This window comes from Dioscorea cayenensis, chromosome 15 (assembly GCF_009730915.1).
Source record: "Dioscorea cayenensis subsp. rotundata cultivar TDr96_F1 chromosome 15, TDr96_F1_v2_PseudoChromosome.rev07_lg8_w22 25.fasta, whole genome shotgun sequence".
Taxonomy (NCBI): domain Eukaryota; kingdom Viridiplantae; phylum Streptophyta; class Magnoliopsida; order Dioscoreales; family Dioscoreaceae; genus Dioscorea; species Dioscorea cayenensis.
This window is the reverse complement of record NC_052485.1, coordinates 21,061,506-21,081,047: the sequence shown is the minus strand read 5'-3', so window position 1 is coordinate 21,081,047 and position 19,542 is coordinate 21,061,506. Positions and strand designations below refer to the sequence as shown.

Below are 19,542 nucleotides of genomic sequence, written 5' to 3'. Positions count from 1 at the left end.
CAAAAAAAACCATCATAAAGTGATAAGTAAATCATAGATTCTTCCTAAATTCTTGAAGCGTGCAGTTACTAATCACCTATCACTCATGAGCCATGAATCACCACAAACCGATGGGTTGTAAAACCACAAGTACATCGGAAGCAGAAACAGAGAAGCAGACTAATACATCTTCAATACATAGCAATTATGTATAGTTTCTCAAAAGCAAAGTTTTAACAAAGATCAGCCTTAAAACTAAAACATTGCATTATGCCATTTGTCATTCCGCAAACAATTACCATAACCAACGGCAAAAAGAAACCATAAACGATGACGGTATCCAGAAACATGTCCTTTAAAAGGCTTTAAACCATTACAAGGCGGAATGCACATAATATGAGAAAGACAGTATGAACATATATCAATACAGATATGGCAGATAATACTCGCTTGATCATTATTCCATAATGAAATAGAAACTATCACCTGTCTAGAAGTAAACAAGGGTAGCAACGACAAGAGCACCAACCAAAAGCAGCAGTGCCTTCAGATAGTAGTCTGCCTGCTGCCCTTGAGATGCACGCGGTGGGAATCCATAAGTATGCCCACCATGAAAAGAATTATACCCATAATGAAACCCGGCACCAGGTCCATACGCAGTTGCATCAGGGAACCCATGCACTTGGAAGCTCAGCATAGGGAACAGACCACTAATGGCAGCAGAGAATGTGTAGTTACCAAACCTACCATGACCAAACGGTGCACCGCCCATGAACCACGGATTCGAATGAGCAAATTGGTTAGGATCAGGAGGGGCAGCAGTAGCTGGCCTCTGCCCAGCTGGCCGGTGGGGAATGTCAACACCAGGGACTGATTTTGATCGGGGATCAGTGGGCGTCTTGCCCCGTCCATACAGAGGTACCAATTTGTCCTCCTCAACAATGGCCTTACAAACCGGACATTCTTGGGATCTTGCATGAACATGGAGCCATCGGTAAAGACAAGGCCAGCAGAAAAGATGGCCACAGAGAGTCACAATGGGATCTTGAGCAAGTTCAAAGCAAATGTTGCATTCAAAGCTCCCTGAATCATTGTTGTTATTGTTCCCAGAGGAGGAATAGGTAGAGCTCTGAGGCTCTCTGCTTGTTGATTCCCCAAATCCACTAGCCATTTATTAAACTACTATGAAATCAATAACCTGCAATCAAAGAAACTCTAAATCAAGAATTAAAACCTAACAACTTCCTATCAAGAAAAAGAAAAAAAGAAATCAATTTCTAATACAGAAATGGATACGAGAAAAGATTAAATTTTTATTTAATTTACTTGTCCATCTTAAATTCCTCATCTAATCAAATAAACTACAAAGGAATTCGCAAAAAAAAAAAAAGGGGGAAAATACAATAATCTCAACAAAGAAAAGGTCTTTATATACAAATTATAAAAGAATCGCTCGTTTTCAAAAGATTACAATTAAAGGGCAAAACTAAACCAAACTAGAAACCAAATAGGAAGAATAGCGAGATATTAGACTTCTAACTCATAAATCAAGGAAAAAATTAGAATCAAAAAAGAAAATAAAAACCCTAATGACAACGAAACCAAAACCAAAGAACAGCACATCAAATTATAAATTCCCAATACCAAAAATCAACCGATAAGCAAAAAAACATAGATAAATTCAAATCAAAAACCAAAAATATATTTACAAAACAGAGAAAACATTCAAACAAGATCTAGGGTTTTTAATCAACAGAACAACAAATCAACCAAATAAATAGAAGAAAAAATAGCAATGAAATCAAATCAGAGCAATCCAAACCTGGATCCAAAGCCGAAACCCAATGAAAATCAACGAACTGACAAGGATCGGAGATTTCCGAGATCGAAATCGAAGGCGATTGAAAGTATGAAAGAAAAGGGGGAAAAAATGCAACGCTCCGAAGCTTCCAGATCTTTTCCAGCGGTTATTCCCTTAATTTCTTCCTTTGTTTTTACTAAACACCCCCTGAGCAATAGCATAATTACTTGATACCGGATTTTTAATTTTATTTTATTTGTAGCTTTAAAACAATTTTAAATAAATATATATTTTTTACCTAACCTCATATAACCAAGCTCGAATTTAGTAACTTGATATTTTCTAAATTTATGGAAATAATTTTATATATATATATATTTGCTTGTTGCATACACGACCACAAAATTGATATTTATTATTAGCTAATTTATCTTTTTCTATTTTATAAGATTATTATCACATGCGATAATGTATAACTTATTTTTATATATTAAATTAAAATTTAAGTTAAAATTTTAAAAGAGGAGTTTTTTGGAGTTTATATAATAAATGAAATTTATGAGATTTAATTGTCTATTCTTCAAAGTACAATAGAATATCAGTTCATTAAAATTACAGTTGTAAGAAGTTAAAAGCTAAAAGGTTCCGGTTATTAACTCGATCTACTTATTTATTAAGATAAATAAGTGATTTTTTAGCTCAATTTTTAAGCTTGTAAAATAAATGAGCTACGTCTAAAAATTATCACGCTCAGTTTTTTTGAGACTTGTGAACAACTCATTTATAATATCATTAAAGACTTGTTTATATTATCATTATGAAAATCATTTATATAAAATATTTATAAAATTTGTTTATGATATTATTAACATCTTTGTCTATGAGATCATTAATAATAACATGTTACAGAAATATTACCAACCATTTTATTATAAATTATAGCTTGGCTTAAATTATAATTTTTTTTTTACTTGAATGATCTAGTAAACAAGTTTAATTGATTTTTTACTTTGAATGATCAACAAGTTTGAATCGATCTAAGCTTAGTCTTCTAATAATTCATTAAACAAGCTTCAAACAATGCTTTATTGAATTAACAAAATAACAATAACAATAGTAATTACAATAACTGACCTTTATTGAGTTAACAAATTGAACCTAAGCCTTAGAATTTCCTAATGAGCCAAGTTTGTATTTGTCAAACGAAGCTTTAAGTAAGCTTAAGCCCGACTCAAGTGCAGTTAAAATAGAGACATGCCAAGGTTAAGCTTAATAAATGAAGCTCAAAATAAGCTTGAGCTCAACTCGGGCTAGATTAAAATGGTGGCATGCCATGGGCAAGCTTGGGTCAGCTCTTTCATTTACAATGCTAATTAAAATAGCCCAAAAAAAAAAAACAAAAAAGGCACCGACAAAACTTATAGTTTCATGGCTATATATATGCATGGATGCAATTGCAACTTTCTAGGAGTTGAATCAATCAATGGATTGAAGATACTTTGAAAGGCCTACATGACAAAAATATATATATATATATATATATATGAATACATTATTTTATATAAAATAAGTTGTTACTGAAATAACTTCGTTAACTTTCGGATTTTTCACTAATGATAAAATCCTTCAAAACGGAATGAAAACTACTATTCATCCAGAACTAGACTAAGACATTGGTTTGAGAAAAAAAAAAATGGGTATGTTATCAAACAAAGGTTTTATCTAAATTCATAATATTAATTACTCAATACCAATGAAAATTCTCATAGTTTTCTCTTAGGATTACTCAACATTAGAAAGACATGTCAATAAAGAAATGGATGAAGGAAATCAAGCAAAAAAGGAAAGCAAATGACCAATTAAAAAGAGCAGAAGTTCATGCAGCCATATATCTGTTGCGAGATTATTAGCTTCTTTTGCAGCAATTGCAGCAAAAATACAGTTTCTAACACAATTAACAAGTCACAAAGAAAATGCAGTTGCTGTAACCAACAGTTGAAGAAACAATTGGTGCACCTCATGATCAATTAGCTTCAGAAATAAACAATGCAATCATCGCTATAAATCTCGCAACATTTGATCAAAAGAGCCAAGCAAACCTTTTTCATCACTAAAAAGCATCAGCAGGCCCACATAGTGCCAAAAGAAGTCATAAACTTATTTATTGACAAAGAGGAATCAAAGGGACACTCAAACACACAAAATGGGTACCACAAGCAAGCCCATTTGATACCAGTTTATGAAAAGGTCCTCAAACTCATTTATCGCCAAGGCACACAAGCCCATTACATTTACTATTTTTTTTTTTTTTTGTTCATCTTTCTTTTCAATCTCTCCAAACTTTCTTTCTGGTAAAATTCAGCAAATGGTAATAGCTAATAAGGATCAAAGGTGCAAGCATGAAAACTTATAAGTCTCTCACTTTTTTCATTCATATTTTTTCTTTATTTTGCAAATCCCTTCTATCATAAAAGATCTTACTTCAACCATTAGAAAGAAATAACAATCAAGTGCACAACTACAGCCTTGGGAGTTCTATTTTCGCAAGGCTTGTCACTGTCTCCAAATTTTTTTTATTTTTTTTTGTAAACATGATTTTTTTTTAATAAAGTAGATAAACCGTAGGTTTATTAAATGTGGAAGAGAGCAAGCACAACAAAACCACAAGGAAACAACAAATGGCGAAGAGAAATAGTCACCATGGGTGAATCGCATTTTCAAAAACATACTGGAAAAACTAAAAAAACAAAAAGTAGAAGAAATAAGCAACTACAGAAGCAAAATTCACCCTCTGATATCCGAGGCCTCCAACCAGTGGCGGACCCAGGAATTGAGTTCAGCTTGGATTTAAATAAAAGTCAATATTCTCATATTTGTCACCCTTTAATTTTTCAGTGTTTTTAGCCCAACTATGGCCTCTCCTCAATCCAATCACGACCAGTGGCAGAACCAGAACTCATCTATAAGGGGGTTAAAGTCAACTACTACCATTGTGAAGGATGTTTTGAATAATTTCTCAAATTTTATTAAAACTTAAATTTTAGTAGTTTTTAAATAAAAAAATTCATCACTGGTATAAACAAATATTTTTAATGGATGCCTACTGTAGCAATTTCACTGTAGCAGCCGGCATTACTATAGTAATTTCTAGATATCACTGTAGCAGCCGCAACACTGTAACAGCCGCCCATATGGTACTGTAGCGGCCGCCGGTACTGTTACTATTCCACCAACCAGGGTATTTTGGACCGTCGGATCGAATCGATCCTGGCCGTTCATTCAACTCTTGTAACCCTATAAATACCCCCTCATTTTGTATACTTTGATATAAAAAGAAAAGAGAAGAGAAAGAAAAGAGAGAAATAAAAGAAGAAAGAAGAAGAAGTTAATTCTTCAAGGTTTTTTGGGTTTTGGTAAATACTCTGGTTCTCTATTCTTATTACTATCTTTACATTTATAACATATATATTCTTAATAATTACTAAAATTTTTATATTTGTCATGCCACATTATCAATTTAATTTTTTTCTTAATTATTAAAAAAATTATAAAATTTAGAACATTGTTTTTTTTATAATTTTTAAAATTTCCACAATTTTTTGAAAAAAAAAACTTGTTTTTAATTACTAAAACTATTAAAAATTTAACATTGCAAACTCTTGGATTTGAACCATGGTGGGCTCCTATCATCTAACTTCCATAAATCACTCATGCACATGCCCATTACATATTGGTTAAATACCAACAAAATATTATTAAACATTAATAAGAAATCTTAGGCTTATAAGGTATTCCAGCCAACTAGCCTAGGCTTAAGCCCGGGTTGCCACCCATGTCGGTCCGCCCCTGCCTCCAACAGTTGAATGACGAAGTCGATCACTCCAATAGCTGAACTTGTCCAACAAGGATTTTATATTTGGTTAAGCAACATTTTTTTTATAATCTATTTTATTATTTATTTACTTTTGTGTTATACTTTGTTTCCTACGTAAAGCAAATAAAAATTAATTTGAAAATTTTAAGTTTTTTTAATTTTCATACAAATAACGTAAAAAAATATTTTAAGAAACATACATAAATTTAACATAATATAAATAATAAGTTAAATGAACAATATTAATATTTTAGAAAGATTTATAACCCTTCCATCAATAGTAGGGATAATCTTATACCCTTAATCCGAGGTGGTGATCACTTTGGTATTACCGAACACTAGGAACTACCAAAGTCATATTTTTTTAAAATTTTATTTCTACCATCCAAAATGCAAAAAGTTGTGTAAAAAATTATTACTGATATGACTTTTTGTTTTTTTAACCAAACACATAAAAATGGACATTTTCAATTGAATTTTCCACTTCGGTTGAAAATGTTATTTTTAGACTTCCACCGTCCAAATTCTAATTAAACATGTTGCATGTCTATATATGCATGGATGCAATTGAAATTTTCTAGGAGTTGAATCAATTAATGGATCCAAGATACATTGAAAGGCCTATTTGATAAAATAAATCAATACATCTATACATGCTATTAAAGTAGATGTATAAAGTGATCTAAGAATGATTCAATGAATAATTTTAATATTTTTATTATATTAAATATGTTATTAATAAATAAAAAATTAATTATATAATAGGCATTGATTTCATCATGGACATTTAATAGGATGATCTAATGTAATGGAAATGGATGGTAATATGATTGGAGAGGGTTTTAAAAAAGATTTTTACATTTTTTTTTTGCATATATTTAAAGTGGCATAGATTTCATGGCCAATAAATCGGTTTTATATTAAATATTTCATATATTTTTTAAAGGTTTTTAGTTTAAAAAATATTTAAAAATATTTATTTGGTATTATATTAAATATTAAAAATGCAATATATATATATATATAAGAGACTAATAGATAATATTATTATTATATTAAATAAGATCTCTTAATGAAAACGGATGATAATCTGATTGGAGAGGGTTTCAACGAAGATTTTTAAACTTTTTTTTAAAAAATTTTCCCCATTGCATTATGAACATATAAAATTTAATGAAATTGATTTACCATCGGCATTAAGTAAATTTTATATTAAACATTCAATAAGACGTACTCATGGAAATATATGGCCTTTGGAAATTGAAAATCTTTGCTAAATTTATTTAGACTTATTGGTTTAGAAAAGAATAATCAATATTTATTTGGTATAACATAAAATATGACAAATAAAAAAAATAGTGTTATTAATAAAAAAAATTATAATTAAATGAATAAAAATTTAACGACATTTATTTGGTATTATATTAAATTACAACATAAGCTTTATTTTTTTTTAAATTATCAATAGTTTCATATTTATTAAATAATACTGATTAGGGTTTATGGGAAGATGAATAGACAATTGTAGAGGAAGATGAAAAATCTAAAATAAATTTAAATTTTTTGGTTATATTTAAGTTTTTTATATATATTATTTATGATATTAATAATTGAAAACCTTTAATTACACTTTTTTATTTATATAATAATTGTCTATAAGACCTTTGAAATTGAAAATATACAACAGTTTTCATTGTATGAATTATTTAATTATATTATTTTAATCTGCTCCCAGAGTGTTGCTCCCAGAGTGTTTGAAGGAATAAGTGTTAATTTTTTTATTGTATTTAAAGTTTTATTTATATTACTTATGATATTAATAATAGAAAAAATTTAATTGCACTTTTTTATTTATGCAATAAATGTCCATAAAACCTTTCAAATCCAAAGGACTCTAACAGTTTACATTGGTTGTTTAATTATATTATTTTTATAATTTGCTTTGAAAGTGTTTCAAAAAACAAATTTAAATTTTTTTATTATATTTAAGTTTTTATTTATATTACTTATGATATTAATAATTAAAAATATTTTATTGCATTTATTTATTTATGCAAAACTCCGATGTGAAACCGGGGAGAATCCTAGTTTTAAATAAAATAAGCTGTTAATGAAATTACTTTCTTAACTTTCATTTTTTTTCACTAATAATAAATTTCTTCGAAATGGAATGAAAACTAATATTTACACATTTTTCTTATCTAAAATTATATAATAGGATTTACCATAAGAGAGGTTTATCTTTTACCATTAAACTTGCATATTTTACCTAGTCAAAAATCAATAGGTTTACAACATAACATGTATATCTATAAATATAACAATAATATGCTTTTGTTCCCCAAAAAAACAAAATCGTCCAAATATTACCTTTTATAAATACAATATCTTCATTCAAAAGTATGAATGAGAAATAAAGAATTAATGACTTATGATTAAAACACACCAATAGAAACTAACTTTCAATAACTTTTTTTTCCTAACAACTATGCACTAAGAACCACACTTCTATCTTAACTTCTTTCTTTTATTGATGAGTTTTGACGCATAATAAATGTATTTTCAAATAAAATGAAACGGTATCAATATATATATATATATATATATATATATATATATTGCATACACATGTGAACCAATTACATGATAATTGATAAGAATAATGTCTCTAACTTGACCTAGTGTGTATGTGTTCTTAAGAAGAAAGAAAAACAAAGGACGTATGAGCATAGTTCTTAGAAGACCTTCTAGAGTGAAGACCTTGAATGATATTTATAAAGACCAAGAACTATGAAAAATCAAAATGAGAATCAAAACGTGTAACTAAGTGGGTTGAATGCATTAGTGCCTATCAATGTCTTAAGACTTCTTTTGAATGGACTTAAATGTTGATAATGCAAGTTAGATAAATGCAAGTAATTTGAAAATAAAAAATAAAAATCATAAGTTCAATACCATAAAGTTTTATATGTGCTTAATAAACTAAAATACTTGATAATTTGATTATGAAAATAATTAAATCTTATTATCTAAAAAATTAAGAGTTGAATTGATTGTTTATTGCATTGTATGACAATTGGGAAACAATAGAAATCCACATCATAAAACTTAATTTGAAAATCACAGGAAATTTATAATATCTTGCTGTTGTTTGGAATGATATCTCATCTTTATTAATGAAGGTTTTTCTAAAAAAAATTAAAATAAAAATTAATTTTCAAATACTCGAGAATTTAATTTTTGATGATTTTTTATTTTAGTATTTTCTTCTGTTGTTTCAAGAAAACAATTTTATTAAGATTATGGAAAAATAGGTGACCAAATTGATTTCAGTGAAAGGATAAGCACAATCTCTTCCAAAGTCTAATCTAATAAACCAAAAATAAATAAATAAATAAATTCATAACATACGCATCCCAAACCAATAAAATAAAAGATAATTAAAAAACAAGTGACAAAACCAACTTCAATTGTCAAAGTCTAAACACAAGCTCCTCAAAACTCTAATCAAAATAAGCTACAATTAAACATACTAATATATATATATATATATATATATATATATATATATATATATTTCTTAACATATTCGCCTATAATTAACAACAACTAAGATAATGTTTTATATTTTTTTTTTTTAAGTTCTTAACACACTAGTTTAGTAAGAACCATGAGTTCTAAATATGTTAAAAGCGCATCTTTTAACAATGTTTTTTTTCCATACATAAACATTTAAATTCGAAACCACTCGCTTAAAACTACAAATTCTAAGTTAGTTTTATAAATCTCTTACAGTAAGTGTTTTTTTTATAAAAAAAAAAATTTTAAACTCAAAACTACTTAAATTAACATGTTGATTATATAAATTTTTTTCAACTGAAAATATTATACTCATCCCAAATTAAAACTATCTCATCAAGCATACGTGGAGCCCTAATTTTCTAAAAGCTCATCATGCTATATCTATATTTGTGTCCCAATAATCCAATAAATCAAAACCATAAGAAATCAATAATTTGAAAATGAACATTAGAGCAAGATCATGTCCAAATGTGAATAATTTAGAACCCAACACTCCACACATAATTCAACCCAAATGTAGAAAATTTTTACTCCAACTTGGAAGTTGGAAGCAAGAAGGTTCAATTGTGTGTAGTCTTATCATATTTTTTGCTATTCTAAATTTTATAAGTGGGAGTAGTTGTATGCAAAGAAACAAAAGAAAAAGCTCTTGGGATTCCTATTTATTATTGGTTTTTATTTTTCCTTTTTCCTAATAATTATTTGTTTTATTTACTAAATTATTCTTGTAATCATAATAAAGGGTTTCCAATTAGGGTTTTTCTTTCCCGGTTAGTCAAGTCAAGTAGATTATTTAGATTGGTCATAAAAGGCGCAATAAAAATCAAATTTATGCCATTAAATAAATTTGCTAATTATAACAAATATCTAGAGTTGTTTCTGTGATTAATTTTGTGACAAAAAAATCTAAAAAAAATATTTAAACCCCCCAAAAATAACCATTCTTTTTTTGTGTTTCTCTTTTCTTTAATCTTCCCAAAAGTGATTTTATTCTCCCACTATTTTAGTATTCTTATTTATTGATTTTCAAAACTCTAAACATATATCCAAATTTATCAAACTATCTTTAAAAAATAAAATAAAATAAAGAAATTAATAGACACCGCCAAAACCAACTACTGCTAACCAACACTGCAATTATTTTATTAAATACAAAAAAGCTCACAAAAAAAAAATAAAGGAAAATTAAAACCAGCCAAAATACACATACTTTTTCTTTCGCATAATTTTTGGAAAATGCAAACAAAATTCTATAATTTTCATTCATTGCGGAACCATATCTATCACATCCCCATTAATCACAACTTACAATGTCTAATTTATAAACTTTTTTTTTTAATTTCATAATTTCTTTAAAATTTTCTAATTTATAATTTTTTATTTAAAAATAATTAAAAACAAAACCATAATAATAATAATTATTATTATTGTTATCCTTTTGGAAATAGAAGGAAATACGAACTTTTTTTTTTTTGGTAAGAGTGAAATTAGGAAATTTCTAATTTATTAATATTTAGTTATTTATTTGTTTTGGTATAATAATTTAAACCAAACGTGCTTATTCTTTGTCCTCTCATATAATCTCATTTAATCCACCAACTCATATGATTAGACACCAAACCATAAAGATTATCCACAAACACCACCATCTAATTAATAATAATTCAATAAAATATCTTCATTCATGTCTAACCTTTCCATCTAATATTAACCCAATTATTATTATTATTATATATATATATTATTATTCACAAGTTGAAAAAAAAAAATTATAAATACACAAATTCTCTACCACCCATTCCAGATCCTCAAAACCCATTCATCCACCACCGTCCATTCTCCTCAAGATCCCCTCAAATCCATATCCCAATACACTCATCTTTACATCTATATATATATACATCTCCCTCTCTATTCCCAACCCACAAACCCCCAAAAACAAAATCAAAAAACAAATAAAAGATCAAAACAAATTCAAAAAAATCAAGAAAAAAATCCAAAAAAAGAAAAGAAAACTAACCAGGCATTTCATCGAGCGAGCGAGCGAGCGAGCGAGCATGTCATCGGCACTCCGGTACTGGTTCGCCGAGCATCCGGCGATCGTCTCCTTCCGGTGGAGCCACGCCGCTTCCTTCGGCTCAACCTGGTCATTCCTCTTCTCCTCCATCGCCATCTACCTCATCACCTCCCTCTTCCTTCATCTCACCCTCTCCCTCTTCGGCCGGCGACGTCCGATCCCTCTCGGCCCACTCCCAGCCATCCACTCTCTCGCCATGGTCTTCGTCTCCGCCACCATCTTCCTCGGTCTCCTCCTCTCCTCCTTGGCCGAGATCCGCGACACGCGCTGGTTCTGGCGCCGATCCAAAACCCCTCTTCAATGGCTCCTCTGTTTCCCTCTCGGCACTCGCCCAACCGGCCGGGTCTTCTTCTGGTCCTACGCCTTCTATCTCTCTCGATTCCTCCATCTCCTCCGCACCTTCATCTCCATCCTCCGCCGTCGCCGCCTCACCTTCTCTCGTCTCCTCAACCACTCAATCCATCTCTGCATGTCCTTTCTCTGGCTCGAATTCTCCCAATCTTTCCAAGTCCTCGCTATCCTCTCCTCCACCCTCGCCTACATCGTCGTCTTCGGCTATCGATTCTGGGTCGGCACCGGATCTTGTTGTTTCCCCGTCGTGCTCGCTTCACAGATCGCGTTGCTGGGTTGCAATCTCGCTTGTCATCTCGGCGTTCTTCTCCTTCATTTCTGGAAAGGAGGTTGCAATGGGATCGGTGCTTGGGTCTTCAACTCTGTCCTCAATGCTGCCCTTCTTCTCGTCTTCTTGAATTGCTATGTCCGAAGGATCATGGCGAAGGGGAAACGCTTCTCTTTGGATGAGGATTGCCCTAGTCTCCATTGCCGACCTTCATCGGAGTCGGAGCTCCTCCAACCGTCTCCTTCTCCGCTCAAAAAGGACCAATGAAAAAGTAATAGTAATTTTAATTTTTGAGAAAATTAAATGTTATATATAGAGGGAAAATAAATATATTTGTATTATATTTAGAGGGGGAGGTGTTGGAGGTTTATAATAGTGTTTTGTATAGGTATAACTAATTTTTATGTACATTTTTATTTAATAATAATAATAATAACAATATTAATAATATGAAATCCCAGTTGAGAAGCAATATTTTATATATATATTTTAAAAAATAAGACTTATTTGGATTGGCTTCTAAAAAAAAAATTAATCAGTTGAGAGAGCACCAACAACAGGTTTTCAGTCTAATCCTCATGCCATCTTGACCAGGGCGCTTGGTTCTCACTATGATTCAGAATTATTCGAGTATATCTTCAGCACCTGAGCAGGCCATAATGGACTAGTTCTTGTGAAAGTAACACCAACTACACGCCAAAATAGCTTATCAATTTCTAATTATTTAAGTGAAAGTAACACCAACTACACGCCAAAATAGTTTACCAATTTTTAATTATTTAATAGGTATATGTAATCACTTTACGCAAAGAATTTTTAATTAAAAGTAAATGGTTCTTTTATATATATATATATATAGTGATCAAACATTTATTATGTAATAATTTTTTATTTTATTAATAAATAAAATATGTCATAATTTCTGTAATGATTACTTGCACTTTTTATATAATAAAATTATGCTATATTATTTTATTTTATAACCCAGTATTATAATCTTTTATAAAATAAACTCTATATTACAAAATATTATTTATGTAGTAAATATGTGGTTATATTCAAATATAGAGATTTGACTAAAATTTGTTTTGAAAGTAATCTAATGATTTAGGCAATAATTATTCATTTTTAACAACCAAAGAGAATTTGTGTAATTCTAAACAAGGGACTTGACAAACTAATTAATATTTTATTATGGCTCATAAAACACGTTATGAATAATTAAGTAATTTGGTGGATGAGGGACAAATGAGCATCTAGAATACCAAGCACTCAATGTTTGACAAAAATCAATGAAAGACTTTTCAAAAGGATCTGAACTTTGAATCCAGTGGAAAAGAATTAAAAATATATATATATATATTCTAGAGATAAACCATTTACTTAGACTTTGAGCAACCACCCAAAGTCCCAAAGTTCATTATTTTAATAGCAACAGTGATGGAAACAACCAAACCTACAATGTTCACATTCGGTCAGTCAACCTTCAATTAACACTGCATTTGTATGCTTCATCTACAAGAAACTAGAGGTCCTGAGCATGCATGGCCAAATTCAACCTTCAAATGTCCATATCAATAACTTAATAAATAAAATTAAATAATCATATGCACCGATGAATTATCGGACTTAAACCCTGTGAATATGATATATATAAATATAGAGAATTAACAAGTTACTGGCTGTTTTTAACTGTACAATACAATACAACAGGAAGAAGTTCAGAAATTAGGATGCCGGTATTTTGTCAGTGACGAAACATGGTGTTTTGTATATATATAATCTTTGATCATGTCCCCGGATCTTCTCTTCGATCACCGAAGCCAAGATGACCGGGTGCTAATTGTAGCAGAGGCTCCAGTGCGCTCGGAGAAAACTTTCGGGCGAAGAGATGGCAGATATCGGTGGGCTGGTCATTGTATAAACAAGTGTTCCCCTCGCGAATTCTCTTCAGAAATCCTTCTGTGATGTCAACCCTCCCAAATGTGGCCGGGTGAGCGCCACCTCTCGACCAGTCTACCCAGGTTACAGTTCTATTTGCTAGCAAGTGAGGTGCTTCGATGGTGAGCATTGTCGGGAAGTAGTGCTCGTCCACATAGCAATGAGGTTTGCAGAATGCTTCGAATTTTGGGTAGAATATGGTATCTCTTACCATGGTGACCGCAAGTTCTCTGTTCACTTCAAACCATTGGGAGCCCTTGCGCCACTGTGAGATGTTAACCTCGGGTGCCATGAGAATGTTGTAGCGGCCTCTTCCAAAAGGGCCCTGATCATCAAAAGCCCCAACATAACTGTAATTCGACCTCATGAAGTATTGGTATATTGTGCTGAAATTGTAGACTGGTATGCATGATTCTGACAGCAGGATGAACCATTCGTTCGAGATGTCTAGCAGTGCATTTGCAAGGAGTCGCCTCTCTGCGTCACACATGCTCATCTTCCCCCACTCAGACACCTGCAGTGTGAGGAAATGAAGTATGGTCACGTGAAATGGATCGTCGAATGGATGCACTGTATATAAAGTATCAAAACAACATTCATCAAATTGGCAAATGTTGCTGACGACAAGAATATGATAGTAGTTATCTCCAAAGTCTTACAACTTTACAGCTAGGATAAAAACTGCTAGAGCCATTCCTACTAGAACCTCACAGCAAAGCCAGAGAAGCAAAGGTCGCGAATGATGACATCATGATAATACAGCCAAGAGTATTGTATTTTAATGTTATTATTATTATTGTTTTTTTTTTTTTGGAAACAAATAATTAAGACAAGTGAATTATTGAGATGGCACAACGTGTACAAGAGACCTACTTCAAATGGTCAATCTACTCATTCTCTTGGGCCAATATTTACTCATCTTTTGGCTTCTTCTGACATGAAGTAGCAAGATAACGGACAAAATAATGAACACAGCTGTGACTGGCACAAGGGAAGACGAGCTTATCGATAGAAAATAGAATTTAGTTTGAAACATATAGGCAAGAGTAGTGCATTGATTGATTCAGTATGACACATGTTCCCTGAACACCGTCAAGATCAGGACAAAAGAAATGAGATGATTAATAAATAGCATATACTTTAGGGCCAAGTCCTCAAAATCCATGCATTCATTCTTTTTGGCCGGAATTTACTCTATCTCTTGGACTCCTTCCAACATAAAGCAACATAATAACTGAGGAAATCATGTACATTGGATTATTTTATCCACAGTATTAGAAATACATAAACATAATACCAGCACCCATGCATGGAAAGCCTTCTCAAGTACTCTATATACATTTGATGCATGTTTGATTTATAAACCCAGATAAGTCCCTGAATATATTCATCTACCTACGAATCATGAATGCATTTTGTTGTTAAAATAATGATCCTGCTCATTAACCAGAATTATTAGAAGAAACTTAAATAAAATACAAATAAGTAAAATACAAAAGTTCGTGTGAAAATCAAATTATCCAGTTCAGTTAAGAAAACTTTAGAAACCAGAAATAGATGACTGATTCCAGTTTCACTCCCTCATCACGGCAAAAACAAAACAAAACAAAACAAAAACAAAAAAATTTATAACAAAACCTTGGCATAATACAAGAAGTCACCAAAATAGACTTTCAATTCTTGTCACAGGCATTTTTCACTTGCTTTGTGATCCAATTTATATGGTTTTGACTAGAACAGAGATGTAAAATGTCTTACAAAGCATTGGCCCTAATACCAACACCTCTGCACAGAAAAGGAAAATACAAAATATGAAATTGTTGACAACTATTTTCCAGAGTATCTCTTCTCTTTAACAAATGGATTCAAAAATAGGAGCATCTATATCATATTTCTCTGTACCTATAAAGTATGATGTCAAAACAAACTTTTCCTGATTTCAAATGTCAGCCTTCTAGAACCAGTTTGCACATGCATTTATCCAAACAAACCAATTCCCCAATATACAGAAGTTGCCAACAGCTTCTTTGGAACACTACAGATAAGCGCCTCTAAATTATATGTGACAAACTTCCTATAGTTCCAAAGAAACTCATAGCACATTCAAGTGAGCAAAAAAATATAGCTAGCACCTAGGAATCAAATGCTTTGCAAGGCTTTCTGCTTCCATGTACTCCTTAAATACATATAACAGAAAGAAGCTGTGAAAAGAACAAATAGCCTTTGACCCATACCACCGGTATCATCAACAGCAGCAGCATCAATTCTGTTATTTTTCCACACTTCCATAGACCTTGTCTGTGTCAAATTACATGTACATGTTTCCAATTGATCACAAGATTTTCTATTTAGAAATTGGATTGCTGATATTATGACACAACAAGTTTCTCATCTTCCAAATACCATGTGTTCTGATCCAAAAACAATATCCAATTCAAGAGCCTAAAGAACAAGCTAAGCCGAGTTTCTACAACGAAGATCAGTCACTGAACTCTCCAGGTGGATTAGGGACGAGGATTATTTCCTAACCACCTACTCATTACTTTTAAAGTTGACAACATTGAGATGAAAGGAACCACTTCATCTGCAAATGGAACTTACATATTTTCTCTGGAATTTACATGTTTTTGAAGATGTCATACATTCTTTAATCAATTTCTTTTGAGAAGAAAAGCTTCGAAGAGACAAACTAAATAAATAGTAGCCAATCATAAAAAATAGTCATGTTTACTACCTTTACCAAACTAAATGTCACAACCTCCTTGATTTCCAAACAAATCCACATCGGGACTGCCCATTTACCCGCATATAGAAGGTGATTGTAAATGATCTACCAAGCTTGGCTTTAAATCTTATGACAATTACATAATTACTAAACTTGGGAAATTTTCATAAATTACAACTTAAAGGCAGATTTTCTTTACATGCCTTAGGCATCAATCTAGCTCTAATTAGAGCTTCAAATATCAAAATACACCACTTGATAATATTCCCATCACAATATTCACTTCTCATCAGGTCATGCCTGATTGATCATCATATCATGATAGCCAAAAAATGTATGATCGCAGAATCAAACTATCAACATATTAAACTCAACAAGCATCTTCCTCGAGGCAATTACTTGAGTAGAAGAAGGGTTAATTACTTCTTGGTTTCTCAACCAATCAAATATAGCAAATCACAAAATCTCATTAATTCAGCTCAAATGTGATAAACATGAAGTCTCGACTCAATAGAAAATATATCCTTCCAACAAACAATCTTAAAAACTCAAAACTCTAGTCAGCATGCTACCGTAGTTAAAAATCTTGTCCATGAAATTTTCACAATCAATTCCAATGAATTATCAAATGCTAAAAACTAGAAATCCTAAAGTTGCAAACCGCATGGTATCCATCAGACAAAACAATTATGTCTAAACTCTGTACACAAATTTCCAAATTTATATACAAAACTTAAGTAAAAAAATCACTCGAATCAAAGAAAAAAGGGGACTTTCTTACATTCAGAACAGTACCTGGCTGGGGATTTGCCGATGATAAAACGCTGAAGATGATGGAAACTCAGCTCGGTAACTCGGCAAAGAATGAATGTAAACCGAGTAAAGCCCTTCGTTCCCCTTGAGGAAGGTCTCCCACAGCGGCGCCAAAGGCAGAGGCCCAATAGTGAGGAACAAAAAGGCAACCTTCGGAACCCGCTGGAATGGATACTTCTTCACCCTCGGAACAAACGAAGCACGCCATAAGAGCTCCTCATCACTCATCGTGTGCATCAAGCTGGACGGCGGCTTGATCCACCGAGTCAGAGCATCCATGGCTTCAATGCAAGGCTGGAGACCCACCAGAGGCTTTGAAACAACGCTGTAAACACCATAGTAGCGAGTTAAATACACACTGATGGCCGAGAACACGATGCCGAGACATAGGAAAAAGGCGAGAACTTTGACGATTCTCATCGGTAGTGCTTTGGCCTGCGGCCTCTGCAATGGTTCCTTCCCATCCTCCAGCGTCAAAACCCTAGATTGCATCTCGATTGAATCTCGATAGAATCAAAGAGAACCGAGAATTTCGCCAGAGAAATTCTAGGGTTTTTGAATTTCAGTAACGAATGAAGAAGAAGACCATGAGCATTCTTAGCAGCAACCAAAGCGAGAGATTGAAGTTGATGATGCTGAGATTTGGGATCTTTTCACAAAAAAGTCCTTAATAATTCTATAATTTTATATCACTGTTTTTTTAACCCAAATTACATTTTAAACCCTTGAAAAGTTTTATTGTCAATGGTTTGAAAAGCTTTAACAATTGAATCATAAATTCATAATATTTTTTGCAGAAAATTAAAAAAAAATTGTAGTTTCACATATTTACGAAATAGAGATGGAGAATTTTTTTTTTCTATTAAAAATACATGTTTCTTTAGTTTAAAAAAACCAAACCATTACCATTGTTAACTTTTTCTTATTAAAAATACACGGCATTTTATTAAAAAATTTTCATTTTATTAAAAATTTTGTCTTTTTGGAATTTCAGTATTTTTTTTTAAAAAAATTTTGGAGGAAACGTTTTTTAAGTAAATTGATGATTTTACCTTACTAAATAAAAAAAATTAACATCATTAACAGCTTTTCGTTTTTTTTTAATGGGCCAAACCATGCATCTTAAAAAAAAACTTGTCTCCATTTGCGTACAAATGCAAGTTTTTGAAATTTTATCAATATTTTTTTGTACTTTTCAGAAAAAAATTATTATTAATTTAAAATAAACCCATATTTACAAGCATATGTTTGATATTGTATGTTCTACACAAATACCTTTTTTGCTAGTGTTATCTAAATTAGTCTCTCATGCTTAATTAATTAAAATTTTATACCATTCAATCTAGATCACATAAGATAATAAACTGATATTATCTTTATCTTTGTTAAAAATATAAGAGATTTTAAGGTAATTTTAGATAATAATCATAATAAAAAAAAAATTGAATATGTAAATATATAAAATTATAAGGATGTATATGGAAAAGAAAAAATAATAATACATGAAGGAGGTGTGTTAGTTGGCGTACGCGCGCGTGCCACTTAAGTTTGTTGTTGTGCTAACTTATTAAAGACAGCTTGTTTTAAGTGTACACTGAACTACATTCATACAAAATTTTACAATTAAAATAATCTATTTTTAATATTAAAAAACCAACCAACATTGACCTTACAATGAATCCATTTTCAATGCATATGTTTCCTAATATTTAAAATAATTTTCTTGCCTAACCTTTCTTACTTAAGATGCAAATTAATTGCCAATTATTCTACTGTATGACTAAAAGCTTTCTCTCAATATTCATATTTTACTAAAGGGGATTAGCACAAATAGATTTGTAGAGATTTAAATTATTTAATTTTTATATATATAGAAAAAAATAATAATATACCGAGAAAGATCTATTTTTATAGAACACTCGCAAAATAATTTAAATCACGTGACTTATAAGAATTAAGTAGGTAGTATGTTCTCAAGAGCATGTGCCATTAATACACTCATATAATTCATAGGGAAAATAAATTATATGTTCCTGAAAGTTTTAAAACATCTGACTCTCTAACATTTGAATTTCCTATACGGACCCTCTTTTTTCAATACATTTTTTTTTCCATCACTATAGCTCACTCC

At 31.1% G+C, this 19,542-nt stretch overlaps 3 protein-coding genes across 3 annotated transcripts; 1 reads left to right on the top strand and 2 right to left on the bottom strand.

The window, feature by feature from the left end:
- Nucleotides 1–228: 228 nt before the first annotated feature.
- LOC120276711 (E3 ubiquitin-protein ligase RNF5-like) lies at nt 229–1,954 on the bottom strand. Its single transcript, XM_039283390.1, has 2 exons — nt 1,802–1,954; nt 229–1,177 (listed from the first exon to the last, which is right to left on the bottom strand). The coding sequence occupies exon 2, from the start codon at nt 1,148–1,150 to the stop codon at nt 470–472; it is 681 nt and encodes a 226-aa protein (XP_039139324.1). The 5' UTR covers nt 1,151–1,177; nt 1,802–1,954; the 3' UTR covers nt 229–469.
- Nucleotides 1,955–11,226: 9,272 nt separating this feature from the next.
- On the top strand, nt 11,227–12,218 carry LOC120276890 (elongation of fatty acids protein 3-like). The gene has a single exon (XM_039283625.1). The coding sequence runs from the start codon at nt 11,294–11,296 to the stop codon at nt 12,197–12,199; it is 906 nt and encodes a 301-aa protein (XP_039139559.1). The 5' UTR covers nt 11,227–11,293; the 3' UTR covers nt 12,200–12,218.
- A 1,374-nt stretch (nt 12,219–13,592) lies between these two features.
- Nucleotides 13,593–18,036, bottom strand: LOC120278125 (glycosyltransferase BC10-like). Its single transcript, XM_039285042.1, has 2 exons — nt 17,394–18,036; nt 13,593–14,387 (listed from the first exon to the last, which is right to left on the bottom strand). Exons 1-2 carry the CDS (start codon nt 17,901–17,903, stop codon nt 13,722–13,724), a joined length of 1,176 nt encoding a protein of 391 aa, XP_039140976.1. The 5' UTR covers nt 17,904–18,036; the 3' UTR covers nt 13,593–13,721.
- Nucleotides 18,037–19,542: the final 1,506 nt, after the last annotated feature.

Excerpts from the sequence above, each read along its gene's own strand:
- LOC120276711 (XM_039283390.1), bottom strand. The coding sequence starts at position 1,150 with ATGGCTAGTGGATTTGGGGAATCAACAAGCAGAGAGCCTCAGAGCTCT.
- LOC120276890 (XM_039283625.1), top strand. The coding sequence starts at position 11,294 with ATGTCATCGGCACTCCGGTACTGGTTCGCCGAGCATCCGGCGATCGTC.
- LOC120278125 (XM_039285042.1), bottom strand. The coding sequence starts at position 17,903 with ATGCAATCTAGGGTTTTGACGCTGGAGGATGGGAAGGAACCATTGCAG. Across the intron at positions 14,388-17,393 it reads ATCGGCAAATCCCCAGCCAG|GTGTCTGAGTGGGGGAAGAT; the intron begins GTACTGTTCTGA and ends CTCACACTGCAG.